We start from the raw sequence: 25,346 nt of genomic DNA on the forward strand, positions 1-25,346 counted from the left end.
TGGCACAACACGAGGGTGCAGAGTGTAGAGCACTTGGACACATGGAGATGGGCCAGCAGCTTTGTGTGAGGTCTTACTCACGAGGGTTAGATGTGACATTATGTACAAATGCCCAAGCTAACTTCTGTATGTTGCTCTGTACAGCTCTGGTTGAAAAGGCATCAAGTGAAGTTTCACTGGAAACATTAACAACCTACTGCTCAAAGAACCACCCACCTCCAATCTATCATGAGAGGTTTTATGATTAAATGCAGAATTACCAGACATCAGAACTCTGAAGTCTGATGTGGCTTTATGCTTGAATATTTTGTGTCTCCGAAGCCCCAGTATGGAGTTTGTAGCCCAGAGCCTTGCCTGAATATACCCCTGGTAGTTAGATCACAGCAGCAAGTCTACCTACAATTACTCACCTTTTATAAAGCAATAAAGCAGCCTTGATCTGTTCCTGTGTTCTATTTGATTACTGGCGATCCATTCACCTGCTTTTATCGAAACACCGATTCACAATAAATGACACAAATACCAAATAAAAACTGATTGGGTTCAGCTGTATTTATTGCTTTATTTATTGTGATTAAACTGCGTTTCAATTGAAGAAAAACAGCTGAATGGAAACCAGGAAACATTAATCACCAAAACAATAACCCTTTGAAGGTAGACAAAAGTGCTGGAGAAACTCAGCGGGTGAGGCAGCATCTATGGAGTGAAGGAAATAGGTGACGTTTCGGGACCTGAAATGTTGCCTATTTCCTTCGCTCCCGGAGATGCTGCCTCACCCACTGAGTTTCTCCAGCATTTTTGTCTACCTTCGATTTTTCCAGCATCTGCAGTTCTTTCTTAAACCAAAAAAAAAAACCCTTTTGTTACTGAGGAGGAAAGCTGAGAATTTGCTGCATTTTCTGGATTTTATTTCAAACTGGCAGCTTTGACAGGACTGGCCACTTACAGGAACATACGTTGTACTATCAAGTAATACCTTTGTTGAGAGAGAAGATGAATACTCACTGAATTCTCCAACCAGAGACAAGGCCTTTGCTCCTGGTGCCCACTCCTTGCAGTAAATGCCACCATTTGCCTGCTGGTGGATACCAAACGATTCGTAGCCACGAGAAAACTTGTCAAGATTTCCTTCATTTGCATCGATATGTTTGACCAAACTCTTTAAATTATTGTACCTTTGCAGAAAAGAAAAGAAAGGCAAGTTACTTGCTATCTGTGACGTACATCAGCAAATACACAGGATGATGAGAGGGAGATGGGGGGGGGTGTCCCCGATCTGGGCATTTTGGGACTTTGTTCTGAAAAGCTGCGCATCTGAACAATGACAGAGGTGTGTCGCAGAGAAGCTGCGACATGCAACAACTCGTCACTCTGTCCTCAAAGGTGACATTAATATCACTGTTGCAAGGACTATTCACAACATCCCGATCTTTGTCTCAGTGAACATTAATCACACCTCCTATATTCACCCGCACGTCATTACTGTCTAACAAACAGTCCCTGAAGTACACTACAGGTCAAAGGTTTCAAACACAGTCCTGGACCCCATGTGGTCAAACCATTTGGACCAACTCCCCATAATGAACCCCCATTCCTTCTCTCCACAGACGCTGCCTGAACCACTGAGTTACTCCAGCTTTTTGTATCTACCAACGGTTTGAACCAGCATCTGCTGCTCCTTCCAACACTGACAAAGACCTCACTGAGGTCCACTAGACTACTGTCACTGTCACTGTTGGTGTCGTCTAGTCTAGTGGTCACTGTTGGTGTCTAGTGGACAGTGTCTGTGTCTAGTGGTCAGTGTCTGTGTCTAGTGGACAGTGTCTGTGTCTAGTGGACAGTGTCTGTGTCTAGTGGACAGAGTCGGTGTCGTCCAGTGGTCAGTGTCTGTGTCTAGTGGACAGTGTCTGTGTCTAGTGGACAGTGTCTGTGTCTAGTGGACAGTGTTGGTGTCTAGTGGTCAGTGTCTGTGTCTAGTGGTCAGTGTCTGTGTCTAGTGGACAGTGTCTGTGTCTAGTGGTCAGTGTCTGTGTCTAGTGGTCAGTGTCTGTGTCTAGTGGACAGAGTCGTTGTCGTCCAGTGGACAGTGTCTGTGTCTAGTGGACAGTGTTGGTGTCTAGTGGTCAGTGTCTGTGTCTAGTGGTCAGTGTCTAGTGGACAATGTCTGTGTCTAGTGGACAGTGTCTGTGTTTAGTGGTCAGTGTTGGTGTCTAGTGGTCAGTGTCTGTGTCTAGTGGTCAGTGTCTAGTGGACAATGTCTGTGTCTAGTGGTCAGTGTCTGTGTCTAGTGGACAGTGTCTGTGTCTAGTGGACAATGTCTGTGTCTAGTGGACAGTGTCCGTGTCGTCTAGTGGTCAGTGTCTGTGTCTAGTGGTCAGTGTCTAGTGGACAATGTCTGTGTCCAGTGGTCAGTGTCTGTGTCTAGTGGTCAGTGTCTGTGTCTAGTGGTCAGTGTCTGTGTCTAGTGGTCAGTGTCTGTGTCGTCCAGTGGTCAGTGTCTGTGTCTAGTGGTCAGTGTCTAGTGGTCAGTGTCTGTGTCTAGGGGACAGTGTGGTGTCTAGTGGTCAGTGTCCGTGTCTAGTGGTCAGTGTCTAGTGTTCAGTGTCTGTGTCTAGTGGTCAGTGTCTGTGTCTAGTGGACAGAGTCGGTGTTGTCCAGTGGGCTTCAGTAAACTGCCCTCACTGAAAGTCACACTGACGATTCTCTGCAAGCGCGGATTAATTCAGCTCAATAAATGCCTCCAATAACGTCCCTTCCTTCCCCCGATGTAGTCTGTGGCCTGTGATTACCACTGACAACCACTGCCCTTCAGGAACAGGTCTTGGTGCAATGCAATTTAATCGAAATCATTGTCATTCTGTGGCCCTTGTATTGTTTCTCAGCTCGTGCAAGAACACACAATCAGCCTTGTTGTTTCCAAAGGGCATGCCAGCATTTCAGTTCTACTGTCAGTGTTAAAGTGTGTCCTTGTTTCAAGCGAGCATTGCCCCCCAATGAGTCCCTGGAGAAAGTTCGATGTTGTCAAAACCAATACATTGGGCCATGGATCAAGCAGGAAACTTCCAGCGTTGTAAAACCTCCAGGCACCGGGCGTGTGGTCGACTCAGACCCAGCACCTCCTGCACATATAGGGACCAGGGTAATCAGAGCACCTCTATAGCCTGGCCCCTCTCCATCACACACAATAGACAATAGGTGCAAGAGTAGGCCATTCGGCCCTTCGAGCCAGCACCGTCATTCAATGTAATCATGGTTGATCATCCCCAATCAGTACCCCGTTCCTGCCTTCTCCCCATATCCCCTGACTCCGCCATTTTTAAGAGCCCTATCTAGATCTCTCTTGAAAGTATCCAGAGAACCGGCCTCCACCGCCCTCTGAGGCAGAGAATTCCACACTCACCACTCTCTGTGAGAAAACGTGTTTCCTTGTCTCCCCTTATTCTTAAACTGTGGCCCCTAGATCTGGACTCCCCCAACATCGGGAACATGTTTCCTGCAACCTGAACCTTTAGCCGTGCCCGCATCAAAGGAGCCACCTCCTCGCGACACCGCTGTCAGCAGACCCCAATCCAAAGCCCAGGACCACCCTCTGCCCACTCGCCCTCTGTCAGCTAAATATCAAACAGCAACGCGCTGCACTCCCTCATCACCAGCTTTGCTTTAACAACCTCTGCAGAATCATTCTTAATATCAAAGGGCAGGGTTCACAGGATAATGGATCTAAAATGAGAATCCCGCTATAGTGGTACAGACCATTAAGCCCCGTGGACCGGTCCTGGTATTTAATTCTATTGCGGCTCCTTTCCACATCAAACTTCATTTACACTCCTTCCCTTCACCCCTGATACCTTTCCCCAATCTGTGTTCAAAAGGTCAACCAGCTCTCAACAGACACACTCGGTGGAGCAATATCAGCTCCCTCTGTGAAAAGAACTGCTTACTCTTCTCATTCCTGAACTATTGGCTACTATGTCAACATTAATTACGAGAATTATTAGATATTTAAAAATGTAATGCACCTTATCAGTAGCCGTGATCCATTTTAAAAAGGACTACATCGTCTGATTGACACTGTGGCAGACTCACAGACGTGGAAGACCAACATGGCCAGTGGTATATCACTGCCTGCTCATCATCAATGCATGAATAAGTTTATTGGCCAAGTATTCACATACAAGGAATTTGCCTTGGTGCTCCGCCCGCAAGTGACAAGGACAAACACTGAAGTGTTTAGGAATCATTGGCCTCAGACTACAGCAATATCCTGATGGTAAAAGACACAGCATTGAGGTATCTCCAACAAGAGAACTTTACCATACAACCAGCACAGACCCGATGGGCCAAATAGCCTCCATTGAATTGAAACACGTCATAAGGTCATTAGTGCAGAATTAGGCCATTCGGCCCAACAAGTCTATTCCACTGTTCAATCATGGTTAATCTATCTCTCCCTCCCAACCCCATTCTCCTGCCTTCTCCCCATAACCCCCGACGCCCGTACTCATCAAGAATCTATCGATCTCTGCCGTTGACTTGGCCTCCACCGCCGTGCCACTGCGCTGTGCGCTGGAGGAGGTGAGGAAAGTGGCAGTGAGCTGAGCACACTCACACCAGGACTACAGCACGCCGCAATACCTCACTCTCTACTGACCCGCTGATCAAACACAGGCAGCTACTGCCCTGGAGAGGAGCTGCCTGCTGACTGAGGGCGAGGCCCAGCAGCGTTGGAGATGGACTGTACAGGAGAGGCAGAGCTAATGTGAATGAGCTTATACTTTGCCCTAGGGTGGAGCAGTCCAGACCAGACCCGGGTTAAGGTGAGATGGGTGAGATATGAAAGAGACCTGAGGGGCAATAGCTTCACACAGAGACTGGTGGGTGTGTGGAAAGAGCTGCCAGAGGAAGTGTAGGGGCAGGTACAATGGGAACATTGAAGACATTCAGACAGGATCGGGAAGGTTTAGAGAGATATGGGCCAGCCTAGTTACCTAGTTGGCATGGACAGTTTCTGTGCTGGGTGACTCTAGATGAAGTTAAGGCCTAGACTCGTGCATGGAACTGTAATGTGTTGAACGCTGCCCCTCACCTGACAGCAATGCCCTCTGCTATTGGACACTTCCACCCTAGGGTAAAGGTTCTGGCCACCGTATCATCATTTTACTACAACTCAGCCTCTCAAAATGCCTAGAGTTATCGGTTTTGATTGGATAGCATGCAAAACAAAGCTGTTCATTATATCTCAGTACGTGACAACAACAGACAACAGGTGCAGGAGTGGCCATTCGGCCCTTCGAGCCAGCACCGCCATTCAATGTGATCATGGCTGATCATCCCCAATCAGTACCCCATTCCTGCCTTCTCCCCATATCCCCTGACTCCGCTATTTTTAAGAGCCCTATCTAGCTCTCTCTTGAAAGTATCCAGAGAACCGGCCTCCACCGCCCTCTGAGGCAGAGAATTCCACAGACTCACCACTCTCTGTGAGAAAAAGTGTTTCCTCATCTCCGTTCTAAATGGCTTACTCCTTATTCTTAAACTGTGGTCCCTGGTTCTGGACTCCCCCAACATCGGGAACATGTTTCCTGCCTCTAGCGTGTCCAAACCCTTAATAATCTTATATGTTTCAATGAGATTCTCTCTCATCCGTCTAAACTCCAGAGTGTACAAGCCAAGCTGCTCCATTCTCTCAGCATATGACAGTCCCGCCACCTCGGGAATTAACCTTGTAAACCTACGCTGCACTCCCGCAATAGCAAGAATGTCCTTCCTCAAATTAGGGGACCAAAAACTGCACACAATACTCCAGGTGTGGTCTCACTAGGGCTCTGTACAACTGCAGAAGGACCTCTTTGCTCCTATATTCGATTCCTCTTGTTATGAAGGCCAACACGCTATTCGCTTTCTAAACTAAACTAAATAAAATGAGAGAGACGGGGTGCAGAGCTAAAGGTGGAAATGTCAAAGAATCGATGGCATAGCTTAAAGGTCAGGTGGGCAAAGCTTTGTTTAGTTTAGTTTATAGATACAGTGCGGAAACAGGCCCTTCGGCCCAATGGGAATGATTTACAATTATCAAGCCAATTAACCTACAAACCTGTACATCTTTGGAATGTGTGGTCGGTGGGGGCGCTGCGAGTCGGCTGCCCTGCCAGCAGCATGTTCATTATTTCGCCTTTTTTTGTCTTTTTGGTGCATCAAACGTTAGTTTAGGTGTCTCTCGGTGTGTCTTGTGTAGGGGGTGGGGGGTGAAACCACTTTTGGTCGCCTCCTCGACGGAGAGGCGATTTTTTCCACGTCACCTCCCTCGCGGCCGAACAGCTTGGATTGGAGCGGCCTTTCCCGGAGTCGGGCCCAGAGATTCAGCAGCGGGCGCAGCGTGGACTTTTTCCCCTCGCGGAGCGGGGAACCCTTGCCAGGGGTCGCCAGAAGGGAATGCTCCGATTGCTGGCCTGGTGACTTTGGCATCTTGGGGCAGTGGTCTGCGGAGCTTCTAGCCGCGGGCGTGGCGTGGACTTACCATCCGGAGTCTGGGATCTCTCCCCGGGGATCGCCGGATAAGAGCTTCGATCCATAACATCCTGAAGCTGCGGTCTCTGGTAGGAAAGTGCCGATTCGGGCAATCCAAGCCGCGGAGTGTGTTCGATCATCCTGACGCCGGAGTTTGGATCATCCCAACGAGAGGGCCTGTACATCGGGCCATTCGTAGCCGCAACTACGGAGGGTTGATGGGCCCGACCACAGATGAACAAAGGAGGAGAACTGACTGAACTTTGTTGCCTTCCACCACAGTGAAGAATGCTGTTATTGTGTATTGTGTATTGTGTGTTATTTTTAAGTGTATCGCTGCTGGCAAATTCATATCACTGCACCTTTGGGTGCACGTGATGAATAAAATTGACTTTGACTTTGAAACAGAAGATCTCAGAGAAAACCCACGCAGGTCACGGGGAGAAGGTACAAACTCCGTACAGACAGCACCCGTAGTCGGGATTGAACGCGGGTCTCCGGCGCTGCATTCGCTGTAAGGCAGCGCCACCGTGAAAGGGCATGTGAGGGGTAAGTGGTTGGTGCGTTGGCAGGGACTGTGGAGGAGGTCAATGTAACAGTAACATTTGAGGCATTTAGACATGAACAGGCAATGTCGAGGTGTAGACCACGTGCAGGCAGACGGGAACTTTAAATGGCCATCATGAGTTGGCAGAGATATTGTGGGCCGCATAGTTTGGTGTTTAACAAATGCAGCCTGCGTTCCAAGTGCTGCTTGCTGTCGACTGCTGATAATTCAAAGCACTCCTTTGACTTTGAAAGATAAATTGTCCTGTAATTTGAATTTGTCAACATAAATAGCAAAAGTAGTACTAAATAAGGAATCCAATCACTTGAATTAAGCACATTTGAATTAAAATGGCACCAATTTAAAAATAAATAAATCCAAATTACTGCCAAGCAAGATTTTTCATTCATTTTGCTCCATAATCAAAGACATTATCAGGCCAGAGAAATTCTCAATCACAGGGGCTCCCAGTAGAAAACCTGCGTTAGTGCCGTACACTTATACAGCGAATGGCAAGACAAAATCTATGCTCCTAATCCAGTCAAATGTGTTTAGCGCAGACAAGCAAAGGTTCTGCATGGATGTGATGGGCTGAAGGGCCTGTTTCTCCTCTGTCCCGCTCTATAGCTCTCTCTCTCTCTCTCTCTCTCTATCCTTTGTCCTCTCCATAAATTAGAGCATGCTTCTTCTGACCTCTGAGCTGTGGCATGAACTCTTTATTCCTCCACAGACGTGGCCTGATTTGATGAGTGTTTCCAGTATTTCCCACTTTTATGATGGGGATGAATAGATGACAGGTGGAGAAACAGAACATTAAGCCGTGGGCAGCAGAGTTCTGCATTTACTTCTGTTCTAGAACCATCTAGCATTGAGCAAGAAGCTGGAATGTATCAGGTACACGTCCCATTCACACAAGCCAGCTGTCCATCATTCTTCTTGCGTCCATCATCTATGTTTCAGATGTTGGGCCGGGCGCTTGCATGGTGGACAGCCTTCTCGTTTGCCACGGCTAGATCTTCCAGGCAGCATTGTTCACCAAGTTGGCACCTTAGTGAGTGTGGCATGCATTGTACAGATGTTCCACATTCACATTCTGTGTCTGCCGCATCTGCATTGTCCCATTTGTTCATATTGGTCTTGCATCGGCCCATCCCTGTATGAAGCCTGGAGAGAGGCTTCCCTTCCCTCCCGTACCACCCCCTCCCCAGGCACTTTCCGTTGCAACCGCAAGAAATGCAACACCTGCCCCTTCACCTCCCCCCTCGACTCCATTCAAGGACCCAAGCAGTCGTTCCAGGTGCGACAAAGGTTCACCTGTATCTCCTCCAACCTCATCTACTGTATCCGCTGCTCTAGATGTCAGCTGATCTACATTGGGGAGACTAAGCGGAGGTTGGGCGATCGTTTCGCCGAACAACTCGGCTCAGTCCGCAATAACCTACCTGAATTCCCGGTGGCTCAGCACTTCAACTCCCCCTCCCATTCCCAATCCGACCTCTCTGTCCTGGGTCTCCTCCATTGCCAGAGTGAGCAACACCGGAAATTGGAGGAACAGCACCTCATATTCCGCCTGGGCAGTTTGCATCCTGATGGCATGAACAATGAATTCTCCCAATTTTGCCAGCCCTTGCTGTCTCCTCCCCTTCCTTAACCCTCGAGCTGTCTCCTCCCATCCCCCCGCCCTCGGGCTCCCCCTCCTCCCTTTTTCCTTCCTTCTCCCCCCCACCAGTCTGAAGAAGGGTTTCGGCCCGAAACGTCGCCTATTTCCTTCGCTCCATAGATGCTGCTGCACCCGCTGAGTTTCTCCAGCATTTTTGTGTACCCTGTATGAAGCCTATTGAGGGACTTGTAGGTCTTCTAGTCACACCTGTGACCAGGTGGGAGCTGTTCCTTGCTTGGGGTTGGCATCGTTACGCGGTGGTGGTTTTCACTGCGCTTCTTTCCCCACAAGGCTAGTCTGGTTGCTTGAGGAGACTGTGATAGTGGCTGGACTCCATGCTAAGCCGGGCAAAAGCACAACCTTCATTTCCTTCAACCACAATTGTGGATATTCCCTCCCATCCCCAAAATTTGAAGTAACATTCAGCACCTGTGTGGGTGAACATATTTTGTAGCAGTCCATAAGTTCTAGCAGATTTAGACCATTCGACCCATCAAGTCTACTGCACTCAATCATGGCTGATCTATCTCTCCCTCTCAACCCCATTCTCCTGCCTTCTCCCCATAACCTCTGACACCAAGACCAATCAAGAATCTGTCAACCTCTGCCTTAAAAATATCCACTGTCTTGGCCTCCACAGCCTTCTGTGGCAGTGAACTCCACAGATTCACCACCCTCTGACTAAAGAAACTCCTCCTCATCTCCTTCCTAAAAAAGCTCCTCCTTTTTCCCTCCTTCTCCTCGCCACCCCCTATCAGCCTGAAGAAGGGTTTCGGCCCGAAACGTTGCCTATTTCCTTCGCTCCATAGATGCTGCTGCACCCGCTGAGTTTCTCCAGCACTTTTGTGTACCTTCGATTTTCCTGCATCTCCAGTTCCTTCTTGAATCCTTTTATTGAGGCTATGATCTCTGGTTCAAGACTCTCCCACTAGTGGAAACATCCTCTCCACATCCACTCTGGGGCCAGGGGCCACAGTTTAACAATAAGGAGTAAGACATTTAGAACGGAGACAAGGAAACACTTTTTCTCACAGACAGTGGTGAGTCTGTGGGACTCTCTGCCTCAGAGGGCGGTGGAGGCAGGTTCTCTGGATACTTTCAAGAGAGAGCTAGATAGGGCTCTTAAAAATAGTGGAGTCAGGAGATATGGGGAGAAGGCAGGAACGGGGTACTGATTGGGGATGATCAGCCATGACCACATTGAATGGCGGTGCTGGCTCGAAGGGCCGAATGGCCTACTCCTGCACCTTTGGCCGTTGTCTATTGTCACTCTATCCAGGCCTTTCACTATTCAGTAAGTTTCAATGAGGTCCCCTCCTCATCCTTCTAAAGTCAGTTGCAGGATTTGTAGCTGAACAAAGTCTTTACAGCACTTAATCAATGATGTAAAAACCATCTTGGTCTATAGCTGGAAAGAACCCACCTTCAAGGACATGCACTTGCTAATCAATGTTTAGCATTGCTTACTTAAATAATAACGGGTTTTTAAAAAAAAGTAGTTTTAAATTCAAATAAAGATTAAGTCTATAACACTGTCCTTGTAGCAGATACACAAAATACATTAGACCTGGATAGCAAGAATTGTAAAAGGTTTAATGAATACAGAATGGCTTTTGCTTATGGTAATGTATGGAAACAGAACTGTTAACGTGCAGTTTAAATCACAAGTACCTACATATCACACAGAAAATGGAAATCACGGCTAACAACTTACATTTGTATAGAGTTTGAAAGCAGAAAACACTGCAGGTGATTTACCAAGGACAGCACAGGTAGCATGTGAGGGAGGGGGGGAGGAGAGGGATTGGGTCGGTGTGTGTGGACATGTGGGCTACTTCCATGTGACTGATGAGAAAATGGCCACGCAAGACAGGCAGAGACTGGAAGGTGACACAAGATTCAATGGGCACAGGCAAGAGAGGGCAGAGTTGATGGAGGCCGTTACAGGAGGATGTCGGAAGGAATCTGGGACATGGCGCAGGTTCTCAAGATGTTTCAAGAACAGGGCAGAACAATATTAGCCTTTCCACAATTTAGGATTAACTTGTGGACCAATAGACAATAGGTGCAGGAGTAGGCCATTCGGCCCTTCGACCACTCCTATCTTTTTCCATAACTGCTTTCAACTTCACGGCATAAAGGTCATTGGTCCCAAAGTGCTCCTCTGCTGAGAGCTCAGTCACACCTCATTTCCCAAGAGGACCATGCTGCCCTTCTCTGGGATGGTATTCAACAAACCACTCCGAGACACACACACAGAATTCACCTCATTCATTCAATCCCTTAGCACTTTGGTTACCCAGGTCAGTCAAGTTAAGTCAAGTTTATTTGTCACATACACATACGAGATGTGCACTGAAATGAAAGTGGCAATGCTCGCGGACTTTTGTGCAAAAGACAAACAACAAACCAACCAAACAAACTATAAACACAATCATAACACACATATTCTTTTAGATCATAAATAATGGAAGGAAAAACGTTCAGTACAGTTAGTCCCTGGTGAGATAGGCGTTTACAGTCCGAATTGCCTCTGGGAAGAAACTCTTTCTCAACCTCTCCGTTCTCACCGCATGGCAACGGACGCGTTTGCCTGACCGTAGCAGCTGGAACAGTCCGTTGCAGGGGTGGAAGGGGTCTCCCATGATTTTATTGGAATCAGTTTACACAACACTATTATTCTAACAGCTATAGTCATAGTGCTGTATAGCACAGAAACAGGCCCTTCGCTCTATCTTGTTGATGCTGACCAAGTTGGCATGTTGGGCGAGTCCCATTTGCCCACATTGGTCCCTTTCTACCCATGTTCCTGTGTCCATGCACACGCCCTGTCCCTGAGGATTGGCAGCAACACTCACGTGATCCCACGACAAGAATAGACAATAAACCCCTGGACTTCCCGTGTAGCTCTTCCCGTCCCATGAGGGAGGCTCAGACCAACCTTTACCTCCAAGTGTGACCAGTGACATTTGTACTTTCCACCACAACTTCAGGAGCAGAGTTGCCACAAAGTAAACACAGCCAGCAGGAGGCTGGAAACACCGCAGCAACTGTGCCAAACATTTGTAAATATTTTAACCAATCATGAAAAAACCCATTGCCTTTTAACTTTGGGAAACAAATTCCTATTTGGCAGCAGAAGTGAATCGTTTGTTGCCTCTTTGTGTTAGCAACCTGTTCATCACTGATGTGTGGTCTACAAAGGTTAACCTTGCAACTCTCACATCTCATCACAGCCCAGAAGGACGCGACTGAATTCATTGGCTTTCACCTTTGAGTTCTTTAGAGCAAGCATTCAGAAGGCAGCTCACACCTAGAAGGACAGTTATTAATGGTCCTGCAAGCTGAAGGAGTACCACATCTCCCATGTTCCTGTCGGCAGCAACACAGACGTGTACCTGACAGACACAGATCCTTCCATTAATGTCCACAGAGATATCTTAAATTAACAAGGCACCAGACAAATTAATTCACAAATCAACAAAGAAACAGTAATGTTTTCTTAAAACTGGAAGAATCTGCAGCTGTTTAGATTAATGAGCCCCTTAGCAATTTAACTAAAATGGGATCAAAGGACTTTAATTAAACAGAAACAAAAATAAAGAAATGCCGACCATTATTGAAATACCATTAAAATTAATACGCAGTTTTTAAGAGAATACTGAAGAGTGCCCTGTTCATCAACACTCCCCAGTGTGCTTGGAGTGATTTATTCTGCTGGTGCACTATATCAATGAAAGTTGTTAATGTGCCTCTGCACTGTAGAGTGAAGGTCACAGTCTCCGTACCAACACCCTGCACTCTGCCACAGACATGGCTCAGCATTTCAGCAACTAACTGACTGACTGACTGCTGGCAAACTCACCGGGGGGAGGGGGGGGGGGGGGAGAGAGGGAGGGGGGGGGGGAGGAGAGGATGAGGGGTGGGACGGGGGGAGGAGGAGAGGGGGGGGGAGGACTAGAGGGGGGGGGAGGGAGAGGAGGGAGGGGGGGAGGAGAGGATGAGAGGGTGAGGGGGGGGGGAGGAGGAGGAGGGGGGGGGGGGAGGAGAGGGGGGGGAGGTGAGAGGAGGGAGGAGGGTGAGAGGGAGGGGGGAGGAGAGGGAGGAGAGGGGGGGGGGAGGAGAGGATGAGAGGGTGAGGGAGGGGGGGGAGAGGGGGGGAGGAGAGGATGCTGGGGGGGAGGAGAGGGGAGAGGGAGGGGGGCAGGAGGAGAGGGGGGCGGAGAGGGAGGGGGGAGGGGGGGGAGGAGGAGGGGAGAATGGGGGGAGAAAGAAGGGGGGGGAGAGGGAGGGGGGTAGGAGAGGGAGGGAGGAGAGGACTGCTCTGTCAGAGCTACCATTGCTCGGCTGAGATGCTGCCCTGGGCACCAGTTGCTTTGTCAGTTGGAGCTTAAAGACCCTGAAGCTCAGTCATACAGAGGTTGTTGGAGAGCTTACCCCCGGACATTGAGCAAGGTAGGGGTGGCCAGGGTCGGGATGGCCAACGGGATGGCCAGGGTCGGGGTGGCCATCGGATGGGATGGCCAGCAATAACACTTCCAGGGTCGGGATGGACAGGGGGAGGGATGGCAGGGTCGGGGATGGCCAGGGTCCAACAACACAAGAACCACCCACAGGGTCAGTACACTCTGCCACAGAGAGAATGCAGGTGCTAGAATCAACAGCAACAAAGAAAGTGCTGGAGGAGATACTCAGCGGGTGCGGCAGCATCTCTGGAGTGAAGGAAATAGGCAACGTTTCGGGCTGAATCCCTTCTTCAGTCTGCACCCGCTGAGTTTCTCCAGCATTTTTGTGTACCTTCGATTTTCCAGCATCTGCAGTTCCTTCTTTAACAAAGTGCTGGAGGAACTCGGCTGGTTGGGCAGCATCTGGGATGGGGTAGTGGGAGTGGGCAGAAATTGTCAATGTTTTTGGCCAACCCCCAACATCAGGACTGGCAGTGGAGGAGAAAGATAGCCGCTCTAAAGGGGGGGGGGGGGGGCGGGATGTAACCTTGCCTGGCAGAACATCAAAATTAACTGGTTCGGGATGGCCAGGGTCGGGATGGCCAGGGTCGGGATGGCCAGGGTCGGGATGGCCAGGGTCGGGATGGCCAGGGTCGGGATGGCCAGGGTCGGGGGGTGGCCATGGCCAGGGGGTCGGGGTGGCCAGGGTCGGGATGGCCAGGGTCGGGGTGGCCAGGGACGGGATGGCCAGGGTCGGGATGGCCAGGGGCGGGATCGGGATGGCCAGGGTCGGGATGGCCAGGGTCGGGATGGCCAGGGACGGGTGGCCAGGATCGGGGTGGCCAGGGTCGGGATGGCCAGGGGCGGGGTGGCCAGGGGCGGGATGGCCAGGGTCGGGGTGGCCAGGGGCGGGATGGCCAGGGTCGGGGTGGCCAGGGTCGGGGTGGCAAGGGTCGGGAGGGCCAGGGTGGGGATGGCCAGGGAGGGGATGGCCAGGGTCGGGAGGGCCAGGGTCGGGATGGCCAGGGTGGGGATGGCCAGGGATGGGATGGCCAGGGTCGGGGTGGCCAGGGTCGGGATGGCCAGGGTCGGGATGGCCAGGGTCGGGGTGGCCAGGGTCGGGATGGCAGGAATGGGATGGCCAGCCAGGGTCGGGATGGCCAGGAATGGGATGGGGCCAGGGTCGGGATGGCCAGGGTCAGGAACGGGATGGCCAGGGTCGGGATGGCCAGGGTCGGGATGGCCAGGAATGGGATGGCCAGGGTCGGGATGGCCAGGGTCGGGATGGCCAGGGTCGGGATGGCCAGGGTCGGGATGGCCAGGGTCGGGATGGCCAGGGTCGGGATGGCCAGGAACGGGATGGCCAGGGTCGGGATGGCCAGGCTCGGGATGGCCAGGGGTCATGAATGACACGGTCAGGAGAGTTGGAATGGAGCTGTAAACCCTGTGTCAGATCTCTGGCTGATTGAGATGAGGAAACTGCAAGAAGTGGAATGTGAACAGGCTGGTCAGCATCTGATAAGTGAGTGGAGGTCAGGATACAGATGAATGAGGTTGTCCCAGTGGGCGAGGTGAATTAGACATGGAATGTACATTGGAACAATCTCTCATCACGGTTTGGTTGGTGCAGGAATTGAGGGGCCTGAGTGTGGGACGTACGGCTCAGTCTTGTGGAAGGTTATCTTAAACAAAGCTCTTCCAATGGTCACTGGAGCGAGGCCCTTTAGCCAACCCCATTTCAGCAGCACCATTAAGAAAGCATTTGTAAATAGTTTTTACTTTCTACGAAGGAGTTTTGGACGATTTGTATTCCTCCCCTCAAGCGAACATCAATTCCAGAAATCCTCACTTTGACTTTTTAATAACTGGGCATTGATCCAAATTGAAGCTTTGACATTGGAAACTCCATGCGAGTTGTGAATTGGCCCTTGATAATAGCTGACTTTGGAACGTAAGAGGCTTGTGCTTGAGGCAGTCGAGTCCTCTGTACACCATTGCCCTGGAATCACCACGGGATCACGATCCAAATAAAGAGAATAAGCATCCACATCAGCACTAGCACCGTACGTACCATGGCAGCCTCGCCAACAGTCTGTCTGTCACATCCTTTTCTTCTGTTGTTGTTTTGAGTCTGTTGTTAAACGTATGTTTTAGTGTATAATGTGGGGGGGGGGGGGGGGGGACTTTTTAAATCTCTTTCTTCGACGGAGATGCAACTTTTCCGTATCGTATCTCCGTCCGCGCTGCGGCCGAACATCGTGCAGCTGGCGGCCACTTGCTGGGGATCGACATAGAGCCCCAACTGAGGGCGCCTGCGGACTTAACATCGTGGAGCTGCCGGTCCCTTGGTTAGGGACTGACTTTGGGAGCTCCAGGCCGCAGGAGCTTCGACCACCCCAATCACGGGAACTTCGACTGCCCCGACACAGGAGCTTCGATCGCCCCGACTGCCTCGACCATTGGGAGACAAGGTGGGAAGATTAAAGGAAGATAATGGGGGAGTGGGCAGATGCATGGCAGATGGAGGTTGATGCGGATAAATGTGAGGTTAACCACTTTGGTAGCAAAAACAGGAAAGCAGATTGCTATACTATCTAAATGGCGTCAAGTTGGGAAAAGGGGAAGCACAACGGGATCTGGGGGTCCTTGTACATCAGTCTATGAAAGTGGAGACCAAGCGTAGGCTTGGCGATCGTTTCGCCGAACACCTCCGCTCGGTCCGCATTAACCAACCTGACCTCCCGGTGTATCAGCACTTCAACTCCCAATCCCATTCCGTATCCAACCTCTCTGTCCTGGGCCTCCCCCATGGCCAGAGTGAGCAACACCGGAAATTGGAGGAACAGCACCTCATATTCTGCTTGGGGAGTCTGCATCCCGGTGGCATGAACATTGAATTCTCACAATTCTGTTAGCCCTTGTTGTCTCCTCCCCTTCCTAGCTCTCCCTCAGCCCTCGGGCTCCTCCTCCTCCCTTTTTCCTTCCTTCTCCCCCCCACCCCCCATCAGTCTGAAGAAGGGTTTCGGCCCGAAACGTTGCCTATTTCCTTCGCTCAATAGATGCTGCTGCACCCGCTGAGTTTCTCCAGCATTTTTGTGTACCTATGAAAGTAAGCATGCAGGAACAGCAGGCAGTGAAGAAAGCGAATGGCATGTTGCCCTTTATCGCAAGAGGAATCGAATATAGGAGCAAAGAGGTCCTTCTGCAGTTATACAGAGCCCTAGTGAGACCACACCTGGAGTATTGTGTGCAGTTTTGGTCCCGTAATTTGAGGAATGATGTTCTTGCTATTGAGGGAGTGCAGCGTAGGTTTACAAGGTTAATTCCCGGGATGGCGGGACTGTCATATGCTGAGAGAATGGAGCAGCTGGGCTTGTACACTCTGGAGTTTAGAAGGATGAGGGGGATCACATTGAAAAATATAAAATTGTTAAGGGTTTGGACACGCTAGAGACAGGAAACATGTTCCCGATGTTGGGGGAGTCCAGAACTAGTGGCCACAGTTTAAGAATAAGGAGTAAGGCATTTAAAATGGAGATGAGGAAACACTTTTTCTCACAGAGAGTTGTGAGTCTGTGGAATTCTCTGCCTCAGAGGGCGGTGGAGGTGGGTTCTCTGGATACTTTCAAGAGAGAGCTAGATAGGGCTCATAAAGATAGAGGAGTCAGGGGATACGGGGAGAAGGCAGGAACGGGGTACTGATTGGGGATGATCAGCCATGATCACATTGAATGGCGGTGCTGGCTGGAAGGGCCGAATGGCCTACACCTGCATCTATTATTGCCTTCCATCACACTGCACTGCGGTGGGTGTCTGTGTTAATTTGTCGTCGTTGTGTGTCTTGTTGCATGACTGTATGGCAAAAATCAAATTCCTCGTGTGTTTTTACATACTTGCCGAATAAATTAATTACAACACAATACAAAATCAGCGGAAAGGCAACACCCCCCACCCACCTTGTCAACCATCGATCACCTGTACACTAGTTCTATGATATCTCACACACTAAAAGCAATTTACAGACGGCAATTATCCTACAAACTAAATGTTTCGGAATGTGGGAGGAAACTAGAGCACCCGGGAAAAACCCACATGGCCACAGGGAGAAGATACAATCTCCCCACAGGCACGACTCTTGGTCAGGGTTTAACCTGGGTCTCTTGCATGTGAGGCAGCAACTCTACCACTGCACCTGTGTGGACAGACCTGCTGCTTTATAAGCATTACGCTCTCCCAGGATATAATTTGGAGGGAAATGGACCAAACGCAGGCAGGTGGGACAAGTGTAGATGGGACATGTTGGCCGGTATGGGCAAGTTGGGCCGAAGGGCCTGCTCCCAGGCTGCATGGCTATAACTTCAGGTCATGCAGTGGATGTACCATACAATCATGGCTGATCTATCTCTCCCTCCTAACCCCATTCTCCTGCCTTCTCCCCGTAACCCCGGACACCTGTACTGATCAAGAATTCATCTATCTCTGCCTTAAATATATCCATTGACCTGGCCTTCACAGCCTTCTGCAGCAAAGGATTCTACATCCACCACACACTGACTAAAGAAATTCCTCCTCATCTCCTTCCTAAAGGAACGTCCTTTAATTCTGAGGCTGTGACCTCTGGTCCTAGACTCTCCCACTAGTGGAAACATCCTCTCCACATCCACTCTATCCAGGCCTTTCACTATTCTGTAAGTTTCAATGAGGTCCCCCCTCATTCTTCTAAACTCCAGCGAGTACAGGCCCAGTGCCGACAAACGCTCATCATAGGTTAACCCACTCATTCCTGGGATCATTCTTGTAAACCTCCTCTGGACCCTCTCCAGAGCCAGCTCATCCTTTCTCAGATATGGGGCCCAGGATTGCTCACATAATATTCCAAATGTGGCCTGACCAACGCCTTAGAGCCTCTACATTACATCCCTGTGTTTGTATACAAGCCCTCTTGAAATAAATGCTAGCATTGAGTTTGCTTTCTTTGCCACCGATTCGACTGCAGATTAACTTTTTGGGAATCCTGCACCAGCTCCCAAGTCCTTTTGCACCTCTGATTTCTGGATTGTCACCCCATTTCGAAAATAGTCTATGCCTTTATTCCTACTGCCAAAATGCATGACTCCACACTTTGCTACACTATATTCCATCTGCCACTTCTCTGCCCACTCTCCCATACTGTCCAAGTCCTTCTGCAGAGTCCCTGCTTTCTCTACACTAACTGCCCTTCCACCTATTTTCGCATCATCCACAAACTAGGCCACAAAGCTTTCAATCCCCTCGTCCAAATCACTAATATACATTAGCCCAAATCCATCACCATGTTTTGCCATCTTGTGGTCGATTCCCTCGGCTTGACCAAGGGGTGATTCTGATGTTTATGGGTGGACACTATCGCCATTGATTATTCAAGCACCCAACACCACTAGAATTGGGACAGTTTCTTCCCAGCTGTTATCAGGCAACTGAATCATCCTACAATAACCAGAGAGCAGTGCTGAACCACTATCTACATCATCGATGACCCTCGCACTATCCTTGATCTGACTTTACAGGCTTTACCTTGCACTAAACGTTATTCCCTTATCATGTATCTATACACTGTAAATGGATTGATTGTAATCATGCATTGTCTTTCCGATGACTGGATAGCACGCAACAAAAGCTTTTCACTGTACCTCGGTATACGTGACAATAAACTAAACTGAACCTGCTTGGTGCCTGCCCACGGAAAACAGGCAGACTATTCTCATTATGTTGCAAACATTGTATGTGGTCCTTATATGATTCACTCTGGTATTGGTCGATAGTTGTCATGAAACCCTTTGTTCTGTGCGGTGCTGTCCAGGCAGATCACAGCGTGCATCTCAAGAGGGCGACACCATGTACACCAGGTGGTGCTACAGAGAACATGAACAGTCCAGGATAGTCAGAGAGATGCGATTCAGAGATGCTCATTTCAGTCTCAGCGGCGGTAGACAAGAATGCTGGAGAAACTCAGCAGGTGAGGCAGCATCTATGGAGCAAAGGAGTAGGTGACCCAAAGGGTCTCGACCTGAAACATCACCTATTCCTTCACTCCATAGATGCTGCCTCACCCGCTAAGTTTCTCCAGCATTTTTGTCTACCTTCGATTTTTCCAGCATCTACAGTTCTTTCTTAAACATTCAGTCTCAGCAGCCGTGCTTCACAAAGGCCCAGTCTACACCCACCTCCTGACACTGCCCTGCTTCCAAACCTCAACCCCTCCCCACCCTTGCTTCCCATCGCATTCCTCTGGGGCCATCTATTCCAGCATTCTCCCACTTATCCACCCACACACCCTCCAGAAACATCAGCTTATCCAAAACTGCTTACGGCAATATGTTCTCATGGCCAATTGAAAACAGAATCAGGCTAAGTGAGTCATTATCAGATTACTGGTGCAGTGACTGGAGGGCCACAAGCTTCTCCTCATTACCACCCTACCACAGACAGAGGCAATGGCTGGGCATTCCCCATACGTGCTGACGGGGCACATTGTGGGGATTGCCATGGTCCAAACAGCAGGCATAAAAAGATGAGACAGAAGGTAGTGCGGTCTAACGCGAGGTCGTCACCTTGGTCAGAAGAATAAAATGGCAGAACATTATTTACACGGTTCAGCTCCAATGAATATGTGTAAAGAGAGATCAGAGCAAGATCATATACAAGTAAGTCAGTGGGTGCTGGGTAAATGGAACAAGATGCCACAGGAGGCAGTTGAGGCAGATACTGTAACAGTATCTAAACGGCACGACAGTCACACGGATAGGAACATGATGGATATGGGACAAACGTGGGCAGGTGGGATTAGCTTTGTGTCTTTGTCGGGCCTGGAAGGAGTTTGGCCCAACAGCCTGTTTTCATGTTGTATGACACTATAACTGCGATAAACACTACAAGCAGATACGGCCAATGGTAGGAAGGTTAGATGAGACGTTGGCCTCTGTTGTAACAGGAATTAAGTATTCAGAGATAGCTTCCAACTACAGCATGGGGCTGTGTGAGTGGGCACATGTACAGCTGCACCAGGTAGAGAATGCTCCCTCGTACAAGACTACACCAGACACCTCCATGCCCGGCTACACCAGACACCGCCATGGGGCTGTGTGAGTGGGCACATGTACAGCTGCACCAGGTAGAGAATGCTCCCTCGTACAAGACTACACCAGCGACAAGCCCGGCTGCACCAGGTAGAGAATGCTCCCTCGTACAAGAGTACACCAGCGACACATGTACGGCTGCACCAGGTAGAGAATGCTCCCTCGTACAAGACTACACCAGCGACACATGTACAGCTGCACCAGGTAGAGAATGCTCCCTCGTACAAGACTACACCAGCGACACATGTACAGCTGCACCAGGTAGAGAATGCTCCCTCGTACAAGACTACACCAGCGACAAGCCCGGCTACACCAGACACCACCATGCCCCCCTACACCAGGTAAAGAATGCTCCCTCATACAAGACTACAGCAGCGACAAACCCGGCTACACCAGGGAGAGAATGCTCCCTCGTACAAGACTACAGCAGCGACACATGTACAGCTGCACCAGGTAGAGAACGCTCCCTCGTACAAGACTACCGCAGCCACAAGCCCGGCTACACCAGGTAGAGAATGCTCCCTCGTACAAGACTACACCAGCGACACATGTACAGCTGCACCAGGTAGAGAATGCTCCCTCGTACAAGACTACACCAGCGACACATGTACAGCTGCACCAGGTAGAGAATGCTCCCTCGTACAAGACTACACCAGCGACAAGCCCGGCTACACCAGCGACAAGCCCGGCTGCACCAGGTAGAGAATGCTCCCTCGTACAAGACTACAGCAGCGACAAGCCCGGCTACACCAGCACCACCATGCCCCGCTACACCAGGTAGAGAATGCCCCCTCGTACAAGACTACACCAGCGACATGCCCGGCTACACCAGGTAGAGAATGCTCCCTCGTACAAGACTACACCAGCCATGCCCGGCTACACCAGCGACATGCCCGGCTACACCAGACACCTCATGCCCGGCTACACCAGACAACGCCATGCCCCGCTACACCAGACACCACCATGCCCGGCTACACCACAGACAAGGGGCTACACCAGTGGGCCACCATGCCCAGCTACACCAGCGAGAATGCCCGGCTACACCAGACTACACCAGCGACACATGTACCGGCTACACCAGACACCAGAATGCTCCCTCGTACAACACTACACCAGCGACAAGCCCAGCTACACCAGACACCGCCATGCCCTGCTACACCAGACACCACCATGCCCGGCTACACCAGCGACACATGTACAGCTACACCAGACACCGAATGCTCCGCTACACCAGACACCACCATGCCCTGTACTACACCAGACACCACCCTGCCAAGACTACAGCAGTGACACAGCCCGGCCACCAGCGACAAGCCCGGCTACACCAGCGACATGCCCGGCTACACCAGACACCACCATGCCCGGCTACACCAGCGACAAGCCCGGCTACACCAGACACCACCATGCCCGGCTACACCAGACACCGCCATGCCCGGCTACACCAGACCACTGCCATGCCCGGCTACACCAGACACCACCATGCCCGGCTACACCAGACACCACCATGCTCCGCTACACCAGATACCACCATGCCCGGCTACACCAGCAACATGCCCGGCTACACCAGACACCACCATGCCCGGCTACACCAGACACCACCATGCCCGGCTACACCAGACACCGCCATGCCCGGCTACACCAGCAACGCCATGCCCGGCTACACCAGACACCGCCATGCCCGGCTACACCAGCAACATGCCCGGCTACACCAGACACCGCCATGCCCGGCTACACCAGCGACATGCCCGGCTACACCAGACACCACCATGCCCCGCTACACCAGCGACATGCCCGGCTACACCCGCCACCCGCATGCTCCGCCACACCAGATACCACCATGCCCGGCTACACCAGCGACAAGCCCGGCTACACACAGACACCTCCATGCCCGGGCTACACCAGACACCACCATGCCCCGCTACACCAGACACCACCATGCCCGGCTACACCAGACACTGCCATGCCCGGCTACACCAGACACCGCCATGCCCCGCTACACCAGTTCCATGCCCGGCTACACCACTTCACTGCTCTGGGCCGGCTACACCAGCTCCATGCCCGGCTACACCAGCGACAAGGGGCTACACCAGCGACAAGCCCGGCTACACCAGAACCGCCATGCCCTGCTACACCAGACACCGCCAGCCCCGCTACACCAGTTCCATGCCCGGAGACACCAGCTCCATGCCAGGCTGGAACCAGGAGCAGAAGTAAACTGCAGGACACCAGCGACACAGCCCACTACACCAGCGACAAGCCCGGCTACACCAGCACAAGCCCGGCCACACCAGACACCGCCATGCCCGGCTACACCAGCTCATGCCCGGCAGACACCAGCGACAAGCCCGCTACACCAGACAAGGTCCATGCCCTGCTACACCAGAAATGACCGCCATTTCCCGCTCCAAACATGTTTTTCCATCTGTCCACGACTACTAAAGTCCATGCACGGCTACACCAGCTCCATGCCCGGCTACACTGCAGAGAGACAACAGCCCTGCTACACCAGACACCCACCATGCCCGGCTACACCAGACACCACCATGCCTGGCTACACCAGACACCACCATGCCCCGCTACAAGACACACCATGCCATTTGTTCACCAGACACCACCACATCCCCTTATTTAAAAGCACCACCATGCCCGGATATCCCAGGAGACATGTAAGCCACAGCAGTGATTTCATGCCTTCGGCAGTAGAACCAGCGACATGCCCGGACACAAGCTGGCACTGCTCAAGGTATTCATGCCCCGCTACACTGTGACATGCCCCGCTACACAGCTGGCCACAAGCCCGGCAAGAGACCAGGACACCGGTGGAAACCCCGCTACACCAGACGTTCTGCCCGTCTGCACCAACTTCACACCATGCTCCGCTACACCAGATGGCACCATGAAAGGAGTGCACCAGCGACATGCCCCGCCTACACCACCACCATGCCCGGCTACACCAGGTCCCACACGGGCCCTGGTACACCAGCACGCCACCTGCTCCGCTACACCAGACACCTCCATGCCCGGCTACGCCCAGCTCATGCCCGGCTACCCCAGAACACACCGCCATGCCCGGCTACACACGCCCCATGCCCCAGGCACGCACCTCTGGTCCATGCACGCCCCTCTGGTCCCACAGGCCCGGCTACACCAGCTCCACACGCCCCTCTGCCACACCAGCCTCGGGTGCAACCAACTTCACCCCTCTGGGCGGGGTGCATTAACAAATAAAACACTAGGTCTGGGGCTTTAACCCGAGCTGTGATTTAACCACTCTGCCACCAGCAGCGGTGGGCGTTTCAATACAGAGAAAGCGGACACTGCAGATGCTGGAATGGGAGCAGAAGTAAACTGCAGGACCCCCTGACACACCCCCACAGATGATGCTTGACCCGCTGAGTTCTTTCAGCAGTGTATTTTTTCCACTGGAGATTCATAAAGCACGGCTATCATCTCATGAATGGCAGAAACCAGGCTCATGAACAGCTTATAATGGATTCAAGGTCTTTTGTCTGACAGTCAGCTTTCTGAAATGATTTGTTTTCATTCAGCTCCAAACATGTTTTCCAATCTGTCCACGACTACTAAAGTCCTTTCCACTGCCGTTTATTTCCTTGCCCTTCACTGCAGAGAGACAACAGTCTTGGGCAAAAATACCCTCCACTGTTAATACCACTGCTGCTTTCTCCAAACATCCACGTCTAGAAACACATCAGGACATTTGTTCCACTGACTTTCCTCACATCCTCTTATTTAAAAGCTTATTGAGGAGTGATATCCCAGGAGCAGACTGTAAGCAGCAGTGATTTCCCTAGCCTTCGGCAGTAGATAACCTGATGGACGGACACAAGCTGGCACTGCTCAAGGTATTCGGGTCAAGCAACATCTGTGCAGAGAAAAACAGCTGGCCTCTCACCGCAAGAGATTTCCAGGAGGGCGGTGGAAACAGTTCAAGGACGTTCTGAAAGTCTGCTTGTAGACGTGCAACTTCTACACAAATCTGGGCACCTCAATGGCAGAGAAAGGAGTGCGGCGCTTCTCAATCCACCGCCTGACCCTTCCAGCACTACAGTCAGTGGGCTGGTCCCACACGGGTCTCTGGTGCAGGCACGCCCCTCTGGTGCAGGCACGCCCCCCTGGTGCAGGCACGGCCCTCTGGTGCAGGCACGCCCCTCTGGTGCAGGCACGTCCCTCTGGTGCAGGCACGTCCCTCTGGTGCAGGCACGCCCCTCTGGTCCCACACGCCCCTCTGGTGCAGGCACGTCCCTCTGGTCCCACACGCCCCCCTGGTGCAGGCACGCCCCCCTGGTGCAGGCACGCCCCTCTGGTCCCACACGCCCCCCTGGTGCAGGCACGCCCCTCTGGTCCCACACGGCCCCTCTGGTGCAGGCACGTCCCTCTGGGGGCAGGCACGTCCCTCTGGTGCAGGCACGCCCCTCTGGTGCAGGCACGGCCCACACTCTGGTCCCACACGCCCCTCTGGTGCAGGCACGCCCCTCTGGTGCAGGCACGCCCCTCTGGTGCAGGCACGGGGACTCTGGTCCCACACGCCCCCCTGGTGCAGGCACGGCCCTCTGGTCCCACACGCCCCTCTGGTGCAGGCACGCCCCTCTGGTGCAGGCACGCCCCTCTGGTGCAGGCACGCCCCTCTGGTCCCACACAGCCCCTCTGGTACAGGCACGCCCCTCTGGTCCCCACACGCCCCCCTGGTGCAGGCACGCCCCTCTGGTCCCACACGCCCCTCTGGTGCAGGCACGCCCCTCTGGTCACCACACGCCCCTCTGGTCCCACACGCCCTCTGGTACAGGCACTGCCCCTCTGGTCCCACACGCCCCCCTGGTGCAGGCACGGCCCTCTGGTACAGGCACGCCCCACTGAGTGCAGGCACTCCCTCTGGTACACACGCCCCCCTCTGGTGCAGGCACGCCCCTGAGGTACAGGCACGGCCCAGGGTGCAGGCACGCCCCTCTGAGTACAGGCACACCCCTCTGAGTACAGGCACTGAGTACAGGCACACCGCTCTGAGTACAGGCACGCCCCTGAGTACAGGCACGGCACACTGAGTACAGGCACAC

General features: G+C 51.9%; 1 protein-coding gene across 1 annotated transcript in view; it reads right to left on the minus strand.

Annotated features, from left to right (window-relative positions):
• Positions 1 to 25,346, minus strand: part of LOC129703091 (1,4-alpha-glucan-branching enzyme-like) — a 154,278-nt gene that overhangs the window by 108,285 nt on the left and 20,647 nt on the right. Inside the window, 1 exon segment of the mRNA XM_055645289.1 lies at positions 1,006 to 1,175. Coding sequence (XP_055501264.1) covers positions 1,006 to 1,175 — 170 coding nt within the window.

This window comes from Leucoraja erinacea, chromosome 13 (assembly GCF_028641065.1).
Source record: "Leucoraja erinacea ecotype New England chromosome 13, Leri_hhj_1, whole genome shotgun sequence".
Taxonomy (NCBI): Eukaryota; Metazoa; Chordata; class Chondrichthyes; order Rajiformes; family Rajidae; genus Leucoraja; species Leucoraja erinaceus.